General features: G+C 45.1%; 1 protein-coding gene across 1 annotated transcript in view; it reads right to left on the bottom strand.

The window, feature by feature from the left end:
- Nucleotides 1-19914, bottom strand: part of LOC141258548 (uncharacterized) — a 395228-nt gene that overhangs the window by 242914 nt on the left and 132400 nt on the right. The window contains 6 exon segments of the mRNA XM_073673526.1: nt 13237-13359; nt 14802-14924; nt 15097-15333; nt 18095-18211; nt 18564-18689; nt 18831-18956. Coding sequence (XP_073529627.1) covers nt 13237-13359; nt 14802-14924; nt 15097-15333; nt 18095-18211; nt 18564-18689; nt 18831-18956 — 852 coding nt within the window.

Here is a 19914-nt window from a genome sequence, read left to right as displayed (position 1 = left end):
CACATTATTATTTAATATGAATTCTATGGATTTCAAAATAAACTCTTTTTGAAAAAGGGGGATACTATCATCTTCCATTAAGTAATGGCGCACCGCTTCTGTACCTAGTTCGTGGGAGATATTACTGTAAAAAGCTGCAACGTCTGCTGTGATAAGGATACAGTTCTTCACAACGGCAAACTTCTAATTGTGGCAATTAAAGTTGAGGAGTATTTAAGATAGGACCCCAATTCACATACATATTTCTGAAGAAACAAGTCGATGAAGTGTGATAGATTGGACGTAATGGAATTTATCCCGGATATGATGGGGCGCCCAGGCGGATTACAAGGATCCTTGTGTAATTTAGGTAAAAAATAAAAAATGGGGGTCCGGTAACTTGAGATATCTAAGAACCTTTTTTCATTCTTATTAAGAATGCCATTTTCATAACCTTCCTTAATCAAATAATTATAATTAACAAAGATGGAGATAGAAGGATCAATGTCCAATTTATGGTAGTATTGGTCGTCACTAAGTATCCTAAGACCCTCACACAAGTACCAGGATCTGTCCATAATCACGACTCCTCCTCCATTATCAGCACTTTTTATTATAATGTCATTATTGTTCTTCAAAGTCTGCATTGCTTCCCTTTCACTTTTCATCAAATTGTCTGGTTTCCTGCGCCGCTCAATCGAGCGTAGATCTCTGAGAACCAATTGTTGGAAAGATTCTATATGTGCACCCTTGTGGTGCATCGGGTAAAACTTATTAGAGCCTCCCCTGACCGCCATATGCTTATATTGATCAGTAGGGATGGTTACCTCATCAGGTGAATTGGAAAAATCTATGGAAGCATTGGGAGCTGGTAATTTCTTGCCACGTTCCTCTATTAAAAAATGTCGCTTAATAGTCAATTTATGAAAGAATTCGTTCAGATCTAAGAAAACATCAAAACTATTTAATTCAGCATCTGGACAAAATGATAATCCTTTAGCCAATAAGGAAGTTTCACCTTCTGTAAGCATGTGACTAGAAAGATTAAATATACCACAGGATCTTAAATCACTAGTCTCCGAAATTTGTGAGCTGGATGCTACCTCATCTATAGCTTTGTTTTCTTGGCGATTAGGGATTCCGAGGTCACGGCTATTACCTGAGATCCCTCTACCTCCTCTACATCCACGTGTCCTCTTTTTCTTTTTGGGTGGCGCCCTGGTGCCACTTGAAAAAACTGAGTGATTTTTGAATCTTTCATTGTTATTGGTGGCTTAAATGGGCCAAATAATGATGTAGATCTCATTGCTATGTTAGCCGTATCTAACATGGGCGCAGTTAGAAACAAGGCAGAATTTTTTACCTCCAATGCTGGCGAGTCCATGGTGCATGTGGTATCCACAATGGGTTCGACCAAATTAGTATTATTATCTCCTGATTCAAATAATTCCTGACTCATGTCTGGTCCTATTAACCTATTAAAGTCTTGCGAGGTCGGGTGAATTGTGAGACATGAGGAAACATCCACAGTGTTCGTATTACTAAATGAACATTCGTGACCTGATGCCAACCCAGTAACCTGATTTGTTAAAGGTATAATGTTGGGGAAGGAGGTAATGGAACTACTTATACATGACACAATGATGGGTTCCACTGTGTTATGTGCAACTTCAGGTGTGTTGTTAAGCATAACCATGGAATTATTAATATCAGAGGCAGTGATTTTTCCTTTGTCACTGACATTACATGCAGCAATAGTGCCCTGTGACTCTGGTGTTATTGACCCTATGGGGAGCACGGACAAATTGTCCAACCTCATGGAATTCCCCAAACCATCATTACAGCCAAAATCCAAGGTTAATAGGACCAGACATGAGTCAGGAATTAAATTCCATTATGTCCAATCTATCACACTTCATCGACTTGTTTCTTCAGAAATATGTATGTGAATTGGGGTCCTATCTTAAAGACTCCTCAACTTTAATTGCCACAGTTAGAAGTTTGCCGTCTGTGAAGAACTGTATCCTTATCACAGCAGACGTTGCAGCTCTTTACAGTAATATCTCCCACGAACTAGGTACAGAAGCGGTGCGCCATTACTTAATGGAAGATGATAGTATCCGCCTTTTTCAAAAAGAGTTTATTTTGAAATCCATAGAATTCATATTAATTAATAATGTGTTCTCATTTGAAGATAATTTTTATAAGCAAATAAAGGGCTGTGCAATGGGGACGAGGGTAGCTCCCAGCTACGCAAATATGTTCATGGGACGCTTTGAATCTTTGTTCATCACGTCTTCTCCTCTAACCCAAGGCCATATACGATTATATCGTCGTTACATCGATGATCTGTTCTTTATCTGGGAAGGGACGGAAAAATCAGCCCAGGATTTCTTTGAAATTTTGGATAATAACCCATGGGGTCTTAAGTTTACTGTATCCATGTCAAGTGACTCCATACAGTTTCTTGACTTAGTTTTGAAATTGGATGATTTGGGGAGGGTTCTCACATCCACCCATTTCAAAACCGTGGATGTGAATAGCTACCTCAGATTTGACAGTGGCCATCTTCCAAGGTGGATTAAGAACATTCCGTATGGCCAGTGTTGGCGTATACGGAAAAATTGTACGCAGGATGAAGATTTTGCAAAGGCGGCTGATGTCCTTGAAAAAAGATTCTTGAGGAAGGGGTATCCTAAGAAATTGATTAGGGATGCACATAAAAGAATTAAGACGCTCATTCAGGAATCATGTCTGGCTCAATTTTCTAGCCCTAACTGTGAGCATACGAATACAGGATATAAAGATTAGAGTTTAGTGACTACTTTCCATAAATCTAGAGTGTACATACAGGAACTATTAAGTCGTTATTGGTGCGTCCTGTTGGGGGATCTGCTTTTGTCCAAACATTTGCCATGTAAACCCAGGATTGTTTATAGGAAGAATCGGAATTTACGATCATTCATATCACCCAGTAACACGACATTGAAATCTGCAGCTTCAGAACGGAGATATGGGAGGCAAAGGCAAGAAGGAGTAGGTTGTTTTGCTTGCAGATCTCCTGGTTGTTTATGCGTAGTACCATTAATAATGGGGCAGTATCCTTCTGCTCACAAACCACTGGTGAACAATTCCCCATCACCTGTAAAGTAGACTGTCATTCTGACTATGTGGTCTACTTGTTGCAGTGTGGATGTGGTTTGCAATACGTGGGCCAAACTATACAAAGAATGCAGGCCCGCCTTAATAAACATCGCTCTAATATTAAGAATGGGTATGTGCAGCATAGTGTTTCTAAGCACTTTCTGACTGCCCACCAGAGAGATCCCATTAGCTTGAAACTCACAATTTTAGAAAAAGTACCTGATAATGTAACAAATCGGCTTAATTATCTTATGAAGAGAGAGAATTTTTGGATTTTTAAATTGGGTACATTATATCCGGAAGGTTTGAATTTAGCGATTGATAATGTGTGCAGATGAATTATTAATATTTATTTATTTTTGGGAGGATAAAAACTGGTTGAGGGGTATACTCAGAATATGCCTAACCAATTTTTATGTAATATGCTTATTTACCCTCATTTATATATGCATTTTTATATGTATGTATTTTTAAAGCATTGCCGTTAATGTCTGCATCTTGCATCTTCATAGTAAGTTTATAATGTGTAGTTATTGACCTGTAATGCTTTTTTAAGTCCCTTTGTTATTAAATTGTAATTGTCTTTTTTAATGGTGTTTAAGGGGTTAAGTACCAAATTCTCCCTTGGCACCTCCCATTAAGTTCCTTTGTTTTATGTATAAAAGTGCCTGTTTCTGCCATTTTCCCATAACTCCACCTGATGAAGGCAGCAGACCGCTGCAGAAACGCGTTGTGGGCATTAATGCTTCAATAAAGAGGTTTGTTTTATCCTTTTCCAGCGCCTTATCCAGTTTCTAGCGCCCCACTGACCACTTCAATTTGCACACTGCATCACAGCTAGGAGACACGGCCCTGTGCGCGGCCATGTCTTCAAGCTGTGACGTCACGCAGTGCGCGCCCGGCCTGCACTGCTGCACCGGAGAGCAGCAGGAGGACTGGAGCCGAGCCAGAGGATGGTGAGTGTGTGTGTGTGTGTGAGAGTGTGTGTGTGTGTGTGTGTGATTGAGTGTGTGTGCAGGCAGATATCATTGTGTGATGTCTGTTTATATGTATTTTTGTGTTTCAAATGTGTTTATGCATGTATGTATATATCTGTATATGTTTGTGTGTGCGTGACTGCGTGCAGCCTCCCGCTGTCTCAGGAGGGGGGGCGCAGTGCGGCCTACCGCTGTGTATAGATGGCTATGTGCGGCCTCCTGCTGTGTATAGATGGCGCCGTGCGGCCTCCTGCTGTGTATAGATGGCTACGTGCGGCCTCCTGCTGTGTATAGATGGCGCTGTGCGGCCTCCCGCTGTATATAGACGGCGCCGTGCGGCCTCCCGCTGTGTACAGATGGCGCCGTGCGACCTCCCGCTGTGTATAGATGGCTACGTGCGGCCTCCCGCTGTGTATAGATGGCTACGTGTGGCCTCCCGCTGTATATAGATGGCTACGTGCGGCCTCCCGCTGTGTATAGATGGCTACACGTGGCCTCCCGCTATGTATAGATGGCTACGTGCCGTCTCCCGCTGTATATAGATGGCTGCATGTGGCCTCCCGCTGTGTATAGATGGCTACGTGTGGCCTCCCGCTGTATATAGATGGCTACGTGCGGCCTCCCGCTGTGTATAGATGGCTACATGTGGCTTCCCGCTGTGTATAGATGGCTACGTGCGGCCTCCCACTGTGTATAGATGGCTACGCGCGGCCTCCTGCTGTGTATAGATGACTACATGTGGCCTCCCGCTGTGTATACACTGTGTTCCAAATTATTATGCAAATAATATTTACTCAGATTTTCCCAAATTACCTATATGAATTGCAGTCATTGTAATTTTCCAGTCAAATAACTATTAGAGTACAATTGAAAGGTTTTTGTACAAACTGCCTATGATAACAGTATATTTTTAAAAAAATAAAAAACTCAAACTGCACTCAAAATGCATGTTCCAAATTATTATACACAGCAGAGTTTTAAACCTTTTCATTTTAATAAAGAACAAAAAAATGGTCATTTTTGAAATTATAAGCATTAGCAGGTTATTACAAATTGAAATCAAACAGTTTTCAACTCAAAACTTTATTCTAGGTGATGTTACATTTGCAAATAGGACCCCTTGTTCGAAAGGAGCTTCTGAACTCTCTCGTCCATTGAATTTGTCAGGTTTTGGATGGTTTCTGCTTTAATTGTTTTGCATGAGGACAGAATACCCTCCCAGAGCTGTTGCTTAGATGTGAACTGCATCCCGCCATCATAGACACTCCTTTTGATGATGCTCCAGAGGTTCTCAATGGGGTTGAGGTCAGGGGAGCATGGGTGCCACACTATAAGTTTGTCCCCTTTTATGCCCACAGCAGCCAGAGATGCAGATGTGTTATGTGCAGCATGAGACGGGTCATTATCATGCATGAAATGATCTCGATGGTCCAGATGGATGGAGTGGAGGATGGCTGGTTGATGGACACCCCATGCAAACACGGCTACGGTGCTAACAAGGAGGAGGTGGAGTAATGTTTTCTCCTGGAATAATGGATAGAGAGATTGTCGGCCCTTTTAGGATCCCTGAAGGGTAAAGATGAACTCCATAATGTATGTTGAGTTTCTCAAACAGCACTTCCTTCCATGGTTCAAGAAGAAGAACCGTGCATTCCGCAGCAAGATCATTTTCATGCATGATAATGCCCAGTCTCATGCTGCACATAACACATCTGCACCTCTGGCTGCTGTGGGCATAAAAGGGGACAAACTTATGGTGTGGCACCCATGCTCCCCTGACCTCAACCCCATTGAGAACCTCTGGAGCATCATCAAAAGGAGTGTCTATGATGGCGGGAGGCAGTTCACATCTAAGCAACAGCTCTGAGAGGGTATTCTGTCCTCATGCAAAACAATTGAAGCAGAAACCATCCAAAACCTGACAAATTCAATGGACAAGAGAGTTCAGAAGCTCCTTGAGAACAAGCGGTCCTATGTGCAAATGTAACATCACCTAGAATAAAGTTTTGAGTTGAAAACTGTTTGATTTCAGTTTGTAATAACCTGCTAATGCTTATAATTTCAAAAATGACAATTTTTTTGGTCTTTATTAAAATGAAAAGGTTGAAAACTCTGCTGTGCATAATAATTTGGAACATGCATTTTGAGTGCAGTTTAAGTTTTTTATTTTTTTAAAAATATACTGTTATCATAGGCAGTTTGTACAAAAACCTTTCAATTGTACTCTAATAGTTATTTGACTGGAAAATTACAATGACTGCAATTCATATAGGTAATTTGGGAAAATCTGAGAAAATATTATTTGCATAATAATTTGGAACACAGTGTAAATGGCTACGTGCGGCCTCCCGCTGTATATAGATGGCTACGTGCAGCCTCCCGCTGTGTATAGATGGCTATGTGCGGCCTCCTGCTGTGCATAGATGGCTATGTACGGCCTCCTGCTGTGTATAGATGGCTATGTGCGGCCCCCTGCTGTGTATAGATGGCTATATGCGGCCTCCCGCTGTGTATAGATGGCTACGTGCGGCCTCCCGCTGTGTATAGATGGCTATGTGCGGCCTCCCGCTGTGTATAGATGTCTACGTGCAGCCCCCTCTGTGTATAGATGAGTACGGGCGGCCTCCCGCTGTGTATAGATGGCTACGTGTGGCCTCCCGCTGTGCATTGATGGCTACGTGCGGGCCTCCCACTGTGTATAGATGGCTACGTGCGGCCTCCTGCTGTCTATAGATGGCTACGTGCGGCCTTCTGCTGTGTATTGTTGGCGCCGTGCAGCCTTCCGCTGTGTATAGATGGCTACGTGCGGCCTCCCGCTGTGTATAGATGGCGCCGTGTGGCCTCCAGTTGTGTATAGATGGCGCCGTACGGCCTCCCGCCGTGTATAGATGGCTACATGTGCTCAATATTGAGTCATACAATTAATGTAAGGCTATGTGCCCACGATGCAGAAATGCTCCGGATTTTTTTTGAGCGTTTCTGCATCTCCCTAGCAGAAAAAACGCATGCGGATTTTACATGCGTTTTTCCTGCCAGGGACAAGCGGATGTGAAGCGTTCTTCACATGCATTTCCGCATGCGGATGGACAAGCGCTTTCCAAGCGATTTTAGCATCACTTGGAAAGTGCTTGACAACTTGGTCACACTATATAAATCCATGCAAAATGCATGGATTTATATAGTGTGACCATAAAAGAATGGTAAAAAATAACTTGTGACCTGTCACATGACTAAATGACGTCACGGCAGGTCCTTTTCAGACCATCGCGAGCTGCCGGCAAGCCAGGATGCATCGGATAAAGACACCGGGGGCCATCAGAAGGTAAGTATAATATTCATTTTTTATTTTATTCTTTTTTTACAGGTTCTATGGTACGCGGGTCCGGAGGAGAGTCTCCTGTCCTCCACACCCGGGTACCATCCGCACATTGAACCGCATGATATCCGCATGTACAGATGCAGTTATGCGGATTCCATGCGTTCCAATGCAAGTCAATGGCGGCGAAAACGCCGGACTTCCCCAAAATAATTGGTAATGCTGCGGATTTTTCCGCAATGATAATCCGTAGCGGAAATTTCCGCAGCATGTGAACAGCACATGCGGATTATCATTGGGGAACATGGCAGACCTTCTACCAAGCGTTTTTTAAGTGTTTCTGCAGCGGAATTGCCGCTGCTGAAATGCTTAAAAAACGCATAGTGGGCACACAGCCTAAAAAAAATTATTATAATTAATATTGTACCAAATTAATTTCACATGAACTATCACATGATCTATCACAGTGGATCATGTGACATGTGATACATCAGGTGTGTGTGTGTGTGTGTGTGTGTGTGGGGGGGGCGCACCTTCTAAACTGCCCGGGGCCCTTGCTACTCTTAATCCACCCCTGGGTGCATTGTAATTCTGTCTACTCTAATGGTGCCTTTACATTACATGATTTTCGGTGAATGTTTCTGTAGCACCCTGAGGACTCGGCTGCTACAGGGGTATTACACCTCAAGCCAGAGGTGTGGTATTCCACTCCCGGGTAAGGATGGAGTGTGGAACTGAGCTAGTAGGCTGCATGCACTACATACATCCCATTTCCGGGGGACAGAACAACGGTACTCCCACCAGTATATGTGCAGGTACGACAGCGTCTGTCCCTGGCTGGAGTGGGAGGGGGGTGGAACATCCCAGTGGTGTAGGGGCAGATAGGGGGAGTAGTCTGGGTAAAGATAGGAGCTCATTGGGTGCTGGTCACCTGAGCTCACACATAGAGGGAATATATAAGGTGGGCACCATCTAGTTGCAGGGAGAAGAAGAGTCTAGGAGAGCCTGAGCAGAGCAGAGGAGCTCGGCCAGGAGGGCTGACAGGGAGCCGTGGCTCCGGCTGGGCCCAGCTCCAGAACAGAGCCTGCTGAGAGAGAGAGAGAGAGAGGAGTAAGAAGGACCCAGAGAGGAAACAAGAAGAGAACCCCAAGATCCCAGAATAAGGACAGAAGGGTGAAGGGTTGGCGGACAAGGGTACCGGATCCCAAGCTGGCAGAGGCCAAAACAAACCTTAGCCAGGAACCGGAGGTCGTGGTCAGGATCTGCCACGACCCTCACCAAATCCACTAGAAAGGCACACCAAGTATAGGGTCAGGGAGCCCAGAGGAGGCTTGACCACCAAGAGACCCGAGGGAGCCGGCCAAAAGTGGATCCCTGGTGGGAACGGCCAGAGGAAGGGAGAGTCAGAAAGGAGCTCAGGACCACGCTCCGGAATTGCCTGGGGGTTGGCCGAGTCCAGGACCTGGTGGACGCAGCACGGCTCGGGTGGTCACTCAAGGCCAGAGTGACTAAAAGGACACCAGTAAGTAAAAACCCTGAACTGCATCTCCCGACTCTGAGTCTTCTTACTGCACCGTCACAACCCCCACCATCTACACCTGCTGCCCTGAGGCCATACCCCTCCCGTTGGGGGTTATACCATCACTGCTGCACATATACCACCGGCCTCAGTGGACTGCTCTGCAGCGGCGGCTTCAAAGCCGCACCCAACGGGTGGCGTAGTCGACAATCAAGTTAACATCTACTGCCATAGACTGCCACTTAGTTTGACACCCTGGGCACGGACCGGGTCACCGCCACAAGGACTACTACCCCATCGAGATCCGGCTCCGGGTATCCCCTACAGCACTGGCCCAGGGGGCGCGTCAACTTTTGGCGTAGTCGGCAGGATAACGTGCCCGCAATCACCGGGTACTGCGTGCCTGAAGAAAAGTTCACACTTACCTCAAAAAGAGTCTCCCGCCGATTCCAGAGGGTCCCCGCCATCGGACGCCGTCACAGATCGTTTCCCATCGGTTGCCCGCCATCTGCAGCTTTTTCCCGCCATCCACGGAGTTTCCCGCCACTGGGAGACGATTCCCGCCATTTCAGAAGATTTCCCGCCCTGGCAGAGCGGACGCCATTATGGGCGTGCCAGAGGGTGGCAAGAGGCCACCTCCCATCGTGGGCCAGGTCAAGGAATGGCGCCAAAAGCGGAAACCGCCCCCACCAGCAGAGACTGTGATGTTAGAGATGTCCATCAGCGTGGGGGGACTGCCCCTGGAACTGACAATCACTAAGTTGCCCCGGGACCACCCTCAATGTGGGTGGATACCGAATGAAACAGAGAAGATGGGTGCAGCCTGGAGGAGTCTGGAGAGGAGTCTGGAGAGGAGTCCGGAGAAGTCGCACCCGGAGATGGAGGGAGAGTCAGGCAGCACCGACCCTGTGGTCAGGAGCCTGCTGCAAGCGACAACCCCACTAGGCCTGGTGGAGATCCTGGCACAGCTCCCCCGAGACCGGGAGTGTGCGCAGACCGAGCTGGAGCGCCTCGCACGGAGGATGGCCCAGGTGCAGCGAGAAACGCTGACGGAGTGGAGCAGAGAGATGGCCCTGCAGGCTGGAACCCGCCAGCGGAACACGCCACCCGAGATAAGGAGACAGACCGCCTCTGAGGATGGTGCAGGAGGAATCAAGGCCGGAGACGACGCCGAGGAAGGAGCTAAAGAAACGGAGGCAGGTAAAGGGGACGTCACTACCCCGAGCCGAGAAGCCGTGAGCCTGCCCCAGCTCCCCGTCGCAGAGCCCGAAATTTCCCCTGCCGTGCCCGTCGTTGCACCGTCACCGCTCCCGACTAGGCCTCAAACAGAAGCCGCGGCCACACCCCCTGTGACGTCACGCGCCTCAACCCTGAGCGCGGCCAAGCAGGAGACGCCACCGGCCTGGTCGCAAGGCCAAGTGCCCCCGGGCGCCGCAGTGCCAACAGCGCCCTCCACTCCCACTGAGCCACCGGCCTGGTCGCTGGGCCAAGTAACCCCGGGCGCCGCCGTCTTCACGGTGCCCTTTACATTCAGGGTGCCCCAAGCCTGGTCGCAGGGCCTGGTGAACCCGGGCGCCGCCACCACAACAGCGCCCTCAACGTCCACAGCGCCACACCTGGGTGAAGACCTATTTGCCCAGCACACTTGCCCGGATGGGCAACCCTTTGTGTGGCCACCGGAGTACCACCAGCCCCGACTCTGGAAAGAAAGACCCCTGGATGAGCCCCTGATCCCGGCTCCGGCGCCCGTCAAGATGACTCCGCTCTCGTTAGAGGAGGTGCAGTTCGAGTGGGACCCCGCAGGAGGAGACCTCATCGGGTTCACTCAGGAGACCCGGGCGGCCGCAGCTGAGCGTGCGGAGTGCTGTCGCCAGCAGTTGGACGTCTTTGACCGAGAACGAAGAGAGAGGCGGGTCCGTGAGCAGCAGCTGCAAATAAAAAGTGCAGAACAAAAGAGCCGGACCCGAAGGAACCCCCGTGCAGCCCACGGTCCCCGTGCCACCGGGACTGTAATTAAATTCCAGTTGCAGCACGGTTGGGGCTTCATCAGAGATCATCACACCCCCGGCGACGTCTTCGTGACCAGAAGAGATGTCGAGTCCCACCTACCGGAGGGACACAGAGGTCGTGACCTATACCTGGGTGACGAGGTCACATTCACCCGGCACCAATGTGCCAAAGGACCCTATGCCCTTCATGTACACCGTTTGACAGAGGAAGAGCTGAGGTGTCAGGAGGAGCAAGAGGACCCGGACGGGTCTGAGGAGTACAGGGAGGAAGCATCAGGAGGACGCCGTTACTAGAGTACGGTAAAAAGAACTGTGCATAGTTACCCGTCGGGGTACAGGAACTGTTACCATTATAGTCCCCGTTGGGACCAGCAAATTAAACTGTTACCCGTATGTTCCTTCTTCCCACTGACCGAGGACTGAGAGCGGTCATTCTTTCCTTAATCCCACTGGTCGAGGACTGAGAGCGGCCATACCTCCCCTTGTATATAGTTGCGCTTTCTAAGGCGCCCCCTACTGGTTTTATAGGAAAGCTGTGTTTTTCTTGAAGAGACTGTTGCACTTTACCCGGTCACAAGTTGCACCGTGGCCGGAGGAACAAGAATGTTTACTATGAAAAGTTTTATATGAAAAGTTTTATGCTGATGATATATATAGTGTTTTATATGTTTATGATGTTTTTGAAAAAAATTTGTATGTTTGTGGATGTTTTTATTCTTTTACAGCCCGAGGACGTGCTGTGGTTTACCAGGGGGGAATGTAGCACCCTGAGGACTCGGCTGCTACAGGGGTATTACACCTCAAGCCAGAGGTGTGGTATTCCACTCCCGGGTAAGGATGGAGTGTGGAACTGAGCTTGTAGGCTGCATGCACTACATACATCCCATTTCCAGGGGACAGAACGACGGTACTCCCACCAGTATATGTGCAGGTACGACAGCGTCTGTCCCTGGCTGGAGTGGGAGGGGGGTGGAACATCCCAGTGGTGTAGGGGCAGATAGGGGGAGTAGTCTGGGTAAAGATAGGAGCTCATTGGGTGCTGGTCACCTGAGCTCACACATAGAGGGAATATATAAGGTGGGCACCATCTAGTTGCAGGGAGAAGAAGAGTCTAGGAGAGCCTGAGCAGAGCAGAGGAGCTCGGCCAGGAGGGCTGACAGGGAGCCGTGGCTCCGGCTGGGCCCAGCTCCAGAACAGAGCCTGCTGAGAGAGAGAGAGAGGAGTAAGAAGGACCCAGAGAGGAAACAAGAAGAGAACCCCAAGATCCCAGAATAAGGACAGAAGGGTGAAGGGTTGGCGGACAAGGGTACCGGATCCCAAGCTGGCAGAGGCCAAAACAAACCTTAGCCAGGAACCGGAGGTCGTGGTCAGGATCTGCCACGACCCTCACCAAATCCACTAGAAAGGCACACCAAGTATAGGGTCAGGGAGCCCAGAGGAGGCTTGACCACCAAGAGACCCGAGGGAGCCGGCCAAAAGTGGATCCCTGGTGGGAACGGCCAGAGGAAGGGAGAGTCAGAAAGGAGCTCAGGACCACGCTCCGGAATTGCCTGGGGGTTGGCCGAGTCCAGGACCTGGTGGACGCAGCACGGCTCGGGTGGTCACTCAAGGCCAGAGTGACTAAAAGGACACCAGTAAGTAAAAACCCTGAACTGCATCTCCCGACTCTGAGTCTTCTTACTGCACCGTCACAACCCCCACCATCTACACCTGCTGCCCTGAGGCCATACCCCTCCCGTTGGGGGTTATACCATCACTGCTGCACATATACCACCGGCCTCAGTGGACTGCTCTGCAGCGGCGGCTTCAAAGCCGCACTCAACGGGTGGCGTAGTCGACAATCAAGTTAACATCTACTGCCATAGACTGCCACTTAGTTTGACACCCTGGGCACGGACCGGGTCACCGCCACAAGGACTACTACCCCCATCGAGATCCGGCTCCGGGTATCCCCTACAGCACTGGCCCAGGGGGCGCGTCATTTCCAGAAATTGTGCAGTGTAAACACCCTGCTTATCACCCGATGAACAAGAAAAAAGCTTGTTCATCAGGTGAAATGATCTCATTGTTCTAGGCAGTTCATTATCCTGTGTACATAGGGCTGCAGAGAATAGACTGTGTGCACTTAAAGATCTATTATTGACTGTCCTGTGCGCATTGTCTGCACTGTCGACCAGTCAAAACAGGATATTAAATGACCGCCAATAGTTTTCCTTTTCAGTGTCTAATAATTAGACAGTATTGATGTGGACCACTGTCTTTGGATCCTGCATAAAACAAACCATTTCTTACCGACACAGCTGTCATTGTCTTCTTTGTACCCCGGCTGACAAATACATTTAAAGCTACCAATTTCATTAATACACAATCTTCCTGCTCCTGTGCAGTACTCTTCATCATCACATTCTACAATATCTGTGAAGAAAAGATAGATATAGTTAGCTCCAGAAAGAATGACAAATTACCATTGACTTAAAATACATGTGTGCACAATTGTGAGCTGCATTCTGTACATAGAGAAATAGTGAATTAATAGCTAAAGAAAACATGAAGTGCAGGCTGAAAACATATTAAGAATAGTTCAGGGGTGGACACAGACAGCAGAGGCCCACTGTGCAACACATTTACCCTCGGCCCCTCCATGCTTTACCAAATGCTGGAATATCTACCCGTTACCAACTGCTGATTGGCTAAACCTAGGAAAGTGTACTGTTATTGCACTGTACATGTATATACTAAATAACAGAAAAGTCTGGAAAGCAGTTAAACACTTAAAGGAGTATTTTAAAGTTGTCTCTTGAGCAGCTCAAAGCAACACAGTCTCCTTACAGTTTCCTTACTTCCTAGTTTCTAACATTGCAGGCTCTCCTTTTTGAGTGCCAGCTCTGGTGAACAGAACTGTATTACTAGTATAACACATTCAGCTATCAGTGATTTATTCTGAGTCTACATGGTTTTCCCAGTATTTACACATAGAGATAACAAGGTATTTGAACAAGTACATAAAAAAATAATTAAATAAATATGTGGTATTGCCGTGTCTGCAAATGTACGATCTTTAAAATCGTTAAAATCATAGAATTTATTTACACTGTAAAGAGAGAAAAACTAAACTTCCGGAATTGAGGCTTTTCAGTTACGGCAACTCAGATAAAAAATGCAGCAAACAAACAACGACATATCGATCCATAAAAAACGTTTAAATAAAGAAGCACTGCCATCAAAGTTTTTATCCTCTTATTATATAACAATCATCATATTATATAGCACTGTGTACTTACAATTGCTCATTTTGCCTCTCTACCCAGCTAATTCTTCTCTTTTCCATTAGGTCTATGACATTCCGTGATTAAAAGCTAATTAGCTGAATCCTTCTAAGCTCTATGTAGAAACAGGAGGTTAATTTTCTCTGCCCAAGTCATGAGTCACTGCAAAAGTTCCTGGCTTGGGGCAGGAGCAGAGCAGCTGGGTCAAGATTTGAAGAGGGGGATGATAAATTCAGGAACAAGAGACTTCCTGTTTCTACATAGAGCAGAGAAAAGAGTGCTATATACAGTATTTGTAACTGTACCATGGTTATCATTAATAATAGTATTAATATGGCCCTAGTTGTAGAGGTTCACCTGGTATTCTTGTCGTACACATTTATAACTGATATTTATGTGCCCCGTAGACAGGAGTGTTTTATTATTATTTTTTTTAGTGGGCAGACTCTTTAAGAATATAAAACACAAGTTGTTATAATCTTCTTTGTCCTTTTTTTTATCTTCTCCATCTTTAGACAGCATGGTAAGTTCTCCTGATGATATAGGACTTTATTGAAATGTGATTTTATATTACATTAGCCATGTACTTACCCTCACAAGATCCATTTACAAGGATGAATCCAGTATTACAAGAGCATTCATAGCTGCCATTCGTGTTCATACAGGATCCATTTTGCCCACAAATAAGGGCATTTTCAGAACACTCATCGATATCTGCAAAATTATATAAAGAAAATGTATTTGCTGATAGAAACAGTAGGTTATTCTAGAAATTGTAGGTTGATATAGGAAATAAGGAAGGTTTGTACAGAGCGTCCAGCTGTAAAACTTGTACTTGTAGAACCTCGGACATCTATTATGTGAGATAAGAAACGTATATACTCACCCGTACATTCCTTCCCATCACCAGAGTACCCGTCCCTGCATGTACAGATGTAGGAACCATCAGTGTTGGTACAGTCCGCCCAGAGACTGCAGTCATTAGTTGTTTTACACTCATCAATGTCTGTGCAGTTTTCTCCACCATACCCTTGGTGACAATCACATCTGTATGACCCAAGCGTGTTGGTACAATTTGAATGGAGAGGGCACAAGTTTTCATTTTCCAGGCATTCATCTATATCTGCAGAGTTGAGTAGAAAAATCTGATGAGAAAAATGCCATAACAACTGTGCAGGTATTTAGTGGTGGCAGCCACCTTCATTATATGTATAAGATAATGTCCCAATCTGGTAGTTGTTTGTAACATGATGTAAGAAAATAATACTTTTACTGCGCCATGTAAAGATGTCCAGGTATGTTTTTTTCATTATGAGCACAGTAAATATATTATTCAACATGTGGAGAGATGGTAAGATACCTTACACGGATTGTCTGAGCATATGACGCTGATGATCTGACCTAAGGATAGGTCAATAAAGCGAATCTGTCAGCAAGTTTTGCTACCTTGTCTGAGAGCAGCATCATGTAGGCAAGGAGAAGCTGAATCCAACGATGTGTCACTTAGATTACTGGGTGAAGCCATTCTGACACAATCAGAGCTTTTGGATTTAGAATGAAGCAGAGCTGAGAAGGATAACCTCGCCCACATCAGGCTCTCCATGTACAAAGTCCATAGACAGTGAGGAGCTTAGTTACTGGACTAGTCCAGCAATGTTAATTTCTTAGTGATAAATCCTTCACATTAGTAAACAACAAAATGTACTTTGACAAGTGACACAACCCTGAATTCTGAGTTTCAGCCTCTATCTCCTGTTGCCTTCAGATTACATAGCAAAAACCTGCTGACAGATTCCATTTAATATAAGATTGGTGAGGATCACACTACAGACACCATAACTGATCAGCTGTTAGAATCTTTAGCAGTGGCCTGATCTAAACAATCAACACACAAAACAACATAGCCCCTTTAATTGTGTAGCATGCTGCTTCGAGGTGCTACAGATCAGTTACTATTTAAAGGAAATTGTGTCTTCAGAATTTCACACTGCAAACTATATGTGAATGTACAGTCATGGCCAAAAGTTTTGAGAATGACACCAAAATTATATTTTCACATGATCTGCTGGCCTCTGGTTTTTATTAGTGTTTGTCTGATGTTTATATCACATACAGAAATATAATTGCAATCATATTATGAGTACCAATAGGTTATATTGACAGTTAGAATGAGTTAATGCAGCAAGTCAATATTTGCAGTGTTGCCCCTTCTACTTCAAGACCTCTGTAATTCTCCCTGGCATGCTCTCAATCAACTTTTGGACCAAATCCTGACTAATAGCAGTCCATTCTTGCATAATCAATGCTTGCATTTTGCCAGAATTTGTTGGTTTTTGTTTGTCCACCTGTCTCTTGATGATTGACCACAAGTTCTCAATGGGATTAAGATCTGGGGAGTTTCCAGGCCATGGACCCAAAATCTCTATGTTTTGTTCCATGAGCCATTTAGTTATCACCTTTGCTTTATGGCAAGGTGCTCCATCATGCTGGAAAAGGCATTGTTGGGCACCAAACTGCTCTTGGACGGTTGGGAGAAGTTGCTCTTGGAGGACATTCTGGTACCATTCTTTATTCATGGCTGTGTTTTTAGGCAAGACTGTGAGTGAGCCGATTCCCTTGGCTGAGAAGCAACCCCACACATGAATGGTTTCAGGATGCTTTACAGTTGGCATGAGACAATACTGGTGGTAGCGCTCACCTCTTCTTCTCCGAATAAGCTGTTTTCCAGATGTCCCAAACAATCGAAAAGGGGATTCATCAGAGAAAATGACTTTGCCCCAGTCCTCAGCAGTCCACTTCCTGTACGTTTTGCAGAATATCAGTCGGTCCCTGATGTTTTTTCTGGAGAGAAGTGGCTTCTTTGCTGCCCTCCTTGAAACCAGCCCTTGCTCAAAGAGTCTCCGCCTCACAGTGCGTGCAGAAGCACTCACACCAGCCTGCTGCCATTCCTGAGCAAGCTCGGCACTGCTGGTAGTCCGATCCCGCAGCTGAAACAGTTTTAAGATACGGTCCTGGCGCTTGCTGGTCTTTCTTGGGCGCCCTGGAGCCTTTTTGACAACAATGGAAGCTCTCTCCTTGAAGTTCTTGATGATGCGATAGATTGTTGACTGAGGTGCAATCTTTGTAGCTGCGATACTCTTCCCTGTTAGGCCATTTTTGTGCAGTGCAATGATGGCTGCACGTGTTTCTTTAGAGACAACCATGGTTAACTGAAGAGAAACAATGATGCCAAGAACCAGCCTCCTTTTAAAGTGTCCAGTGATGTCATTCTTACTTTATCATGACTGATTGATCGCCAGCCCTGTCCTCATCAACACCCACACCTGTGTTAATGGATCAATCACTAAAACGATGTTAGCTGCTCCTTTTAAGGCAGGACTGCAATGATGTTGAAATGTGTTTTGGGGGTTAAAGTTCATTTTCTGGGCAAATATTGACTTTGCAAGTACAGTAATTGCTGTTAAGCTGATCATTCTTTGACATTCAGGAGTATATGCAAATTGCCATTACAAAAAATGAAGCAGTAAACTTTGGAAAAATTACTATTTGTCTCATTCTCAATACTTTTGGCCATGACTGTAGCTTTTTCAACTTAATATGACTGGATCCTTTTAACAAACAAAGATTGGCCAAAATGGAAAATCCCTTTAATGTTGGTTAAGTTACAGGTTATTTTTAGAGAACCAAACGTCAATTATCTTGGTGGGAAAAGTTGTCAAAAATGGAGTTGTTATAACTGGAGTACGTTGTCATTTTCCAGTTGAATATCAAGAGGTATATCACAGAATACAGACAGGTGAGAAGGCTGCACATCTTCTGATAAAATCCTAGTGGAGAATTCCAATGAAATGGTAACTTCCTTTATTCGTTTCTATAGACCTTACCTGAACAGTCTTCTCCTCTGTATCCTAGCAGACATTCACAATCATAGGATCCATCGGTATTAACACAGATTGATTGATTGACACAGAAGGACGTGTTATCGGCACATTCATCGATATCTGTTGGCGATATAAGTATTCAATTAGTAGATTTTATGGCATATAATTAATAGATATATAGAAGGATAGATAGATAGATAGATAGATAGATAGATAGATAGATAGATAGATAGATAGATAGATAGATAGATAGGGAATGTAGATTGTGAGCCATAATGGGGACAGTGCCCATAATGTCTGTAAAGTGCTGTGGAATTAATGGTGCTGTATAAGTGAGTAAAATAAATAAATAAAATAGATAGATAGACTATATAATAAATGCAATTGACAATACAGAAATATGACAAATATTACAAGATGATGGTGGAGTACATAAAGCTAAATTTTTTTTTTGCAGTTCAATAGGACCTACCAGTGCAGAGTATAAATGGATCTCCATCATATCCAGATTTACATTCACAGCTATAATTCCCAGGAAGGTTTCTACAGTCGGTATTGTTAGCACATTTGTTGTCACCATTCTCACACTCATCGACATCTGAAGAAAAGCAGACAGAATAATATTTTCTAGGATTCTGTTTGTGTGCTGTTAATAAAATCCTATATTTCCACTAAACAACCATTAAGAATAATGTTAAACAATGTTAAATTGAATGACAGGATGGAGTACAGGACATACCGACACACATAGAGCTGTTCGTCTCATCCACGTCATAGCCGGCCTCACAGCTGCAGTTGTATCCACCCAGAAAATGATTGCAAATTTGCTGACAATCGGATGTATTAAGGAAACATTCATTGATATCTGGAAATAGATAATTATATTTATGGAAACAAAAAGATAAAAGTACAAGAAATGCAACTTCATTTTTTTTTCACAGAACTGCGAATTCCATGAATATTAGTACCGAATTCTACTATACGGTAACCATTTATAGGGGGCTATACCAAGTCAAATGGTAAGCTCACCGTATGATTACTATATCAACAGGGTAGCAAAAAAAGTGCTGAGAAAAAAAGACGCACATTAAGGCCATGGCCTCACTTTCAGTATTTGGTCAGTATTCGGTCAGTATTTTTTCTCAGGAGTTGAAGCCAAAACCAGGTGAGGAACAATCAGAGAAAAGGAATAATAGAAACAAGTCACCAATTCTGCATTTATCACCCACTCCTGGTTTTGGCTCCCACTCTTGAGAAAAAATACTGACCGAATCCTGATAGTGGGGCTGTGGCCTAACTGCTAAAAATGTAAGAGGGGTCAAACGCGAAGTGATCAAGAATTCATTATCCTTTAGTACTGCTATATTCCAGAACTGTGACTCTTGGTGGACCAGATAAATAGGCCCCTGACATGATCAGCAACCGGCACAGACCTCCTCTTTGACTCAGAAGCCAGCAAGGTAAAGAATGGGGTACTGGTATGGGCTAGTCTTATTAAAGATGAGCTAGATTGACCTTTTTAGGTTGAAGAAGAACTCAAAATCAACTCCTAATTTTTAGAAGACATTTTCTTTAAGCAGTATTACAGAAAAAAGTCTGTGTCTTCCAGAAAATCCCCATGATTTTTATGCAGGACAATGCACCATCACATGCATTGCAGTCTCCACTGCTTGGCTGCCAGTAAATGCCTTAAAGATGAAAGAATAATGACATGGCCCCTTCCTTACCTGACCTAAACCCTATCGAGAATTTGTGTGACCTTTTTAAATGGGAGATTTACAGAGTAGAAAACAGTAAACCTCTCTGAACAGTGTCTGGGAGAC

The sequence above is a fragment of the Phyllobates terribilis genome, unplaced genomic scaffold, assembly GCF_046119375.1.
Source record: "Phyllobates terribilis strain yellow unplaced genomic scaffold, ASM4611937v1 Scaffold_3__8_contigs__length_932513732, whole genome shotgun sequence".
Taxonomy (NCBI): Eukaryota; Metazoa; Chordata; class Amphibia; order Anura; family Dendrobatidae; genus Phyllobates; species Phyllobates terribilis.
Note: the sequence above shows the minus strand (reverse complement) of the source record. Positions and strands in the feature narration are given on the sequence as shown.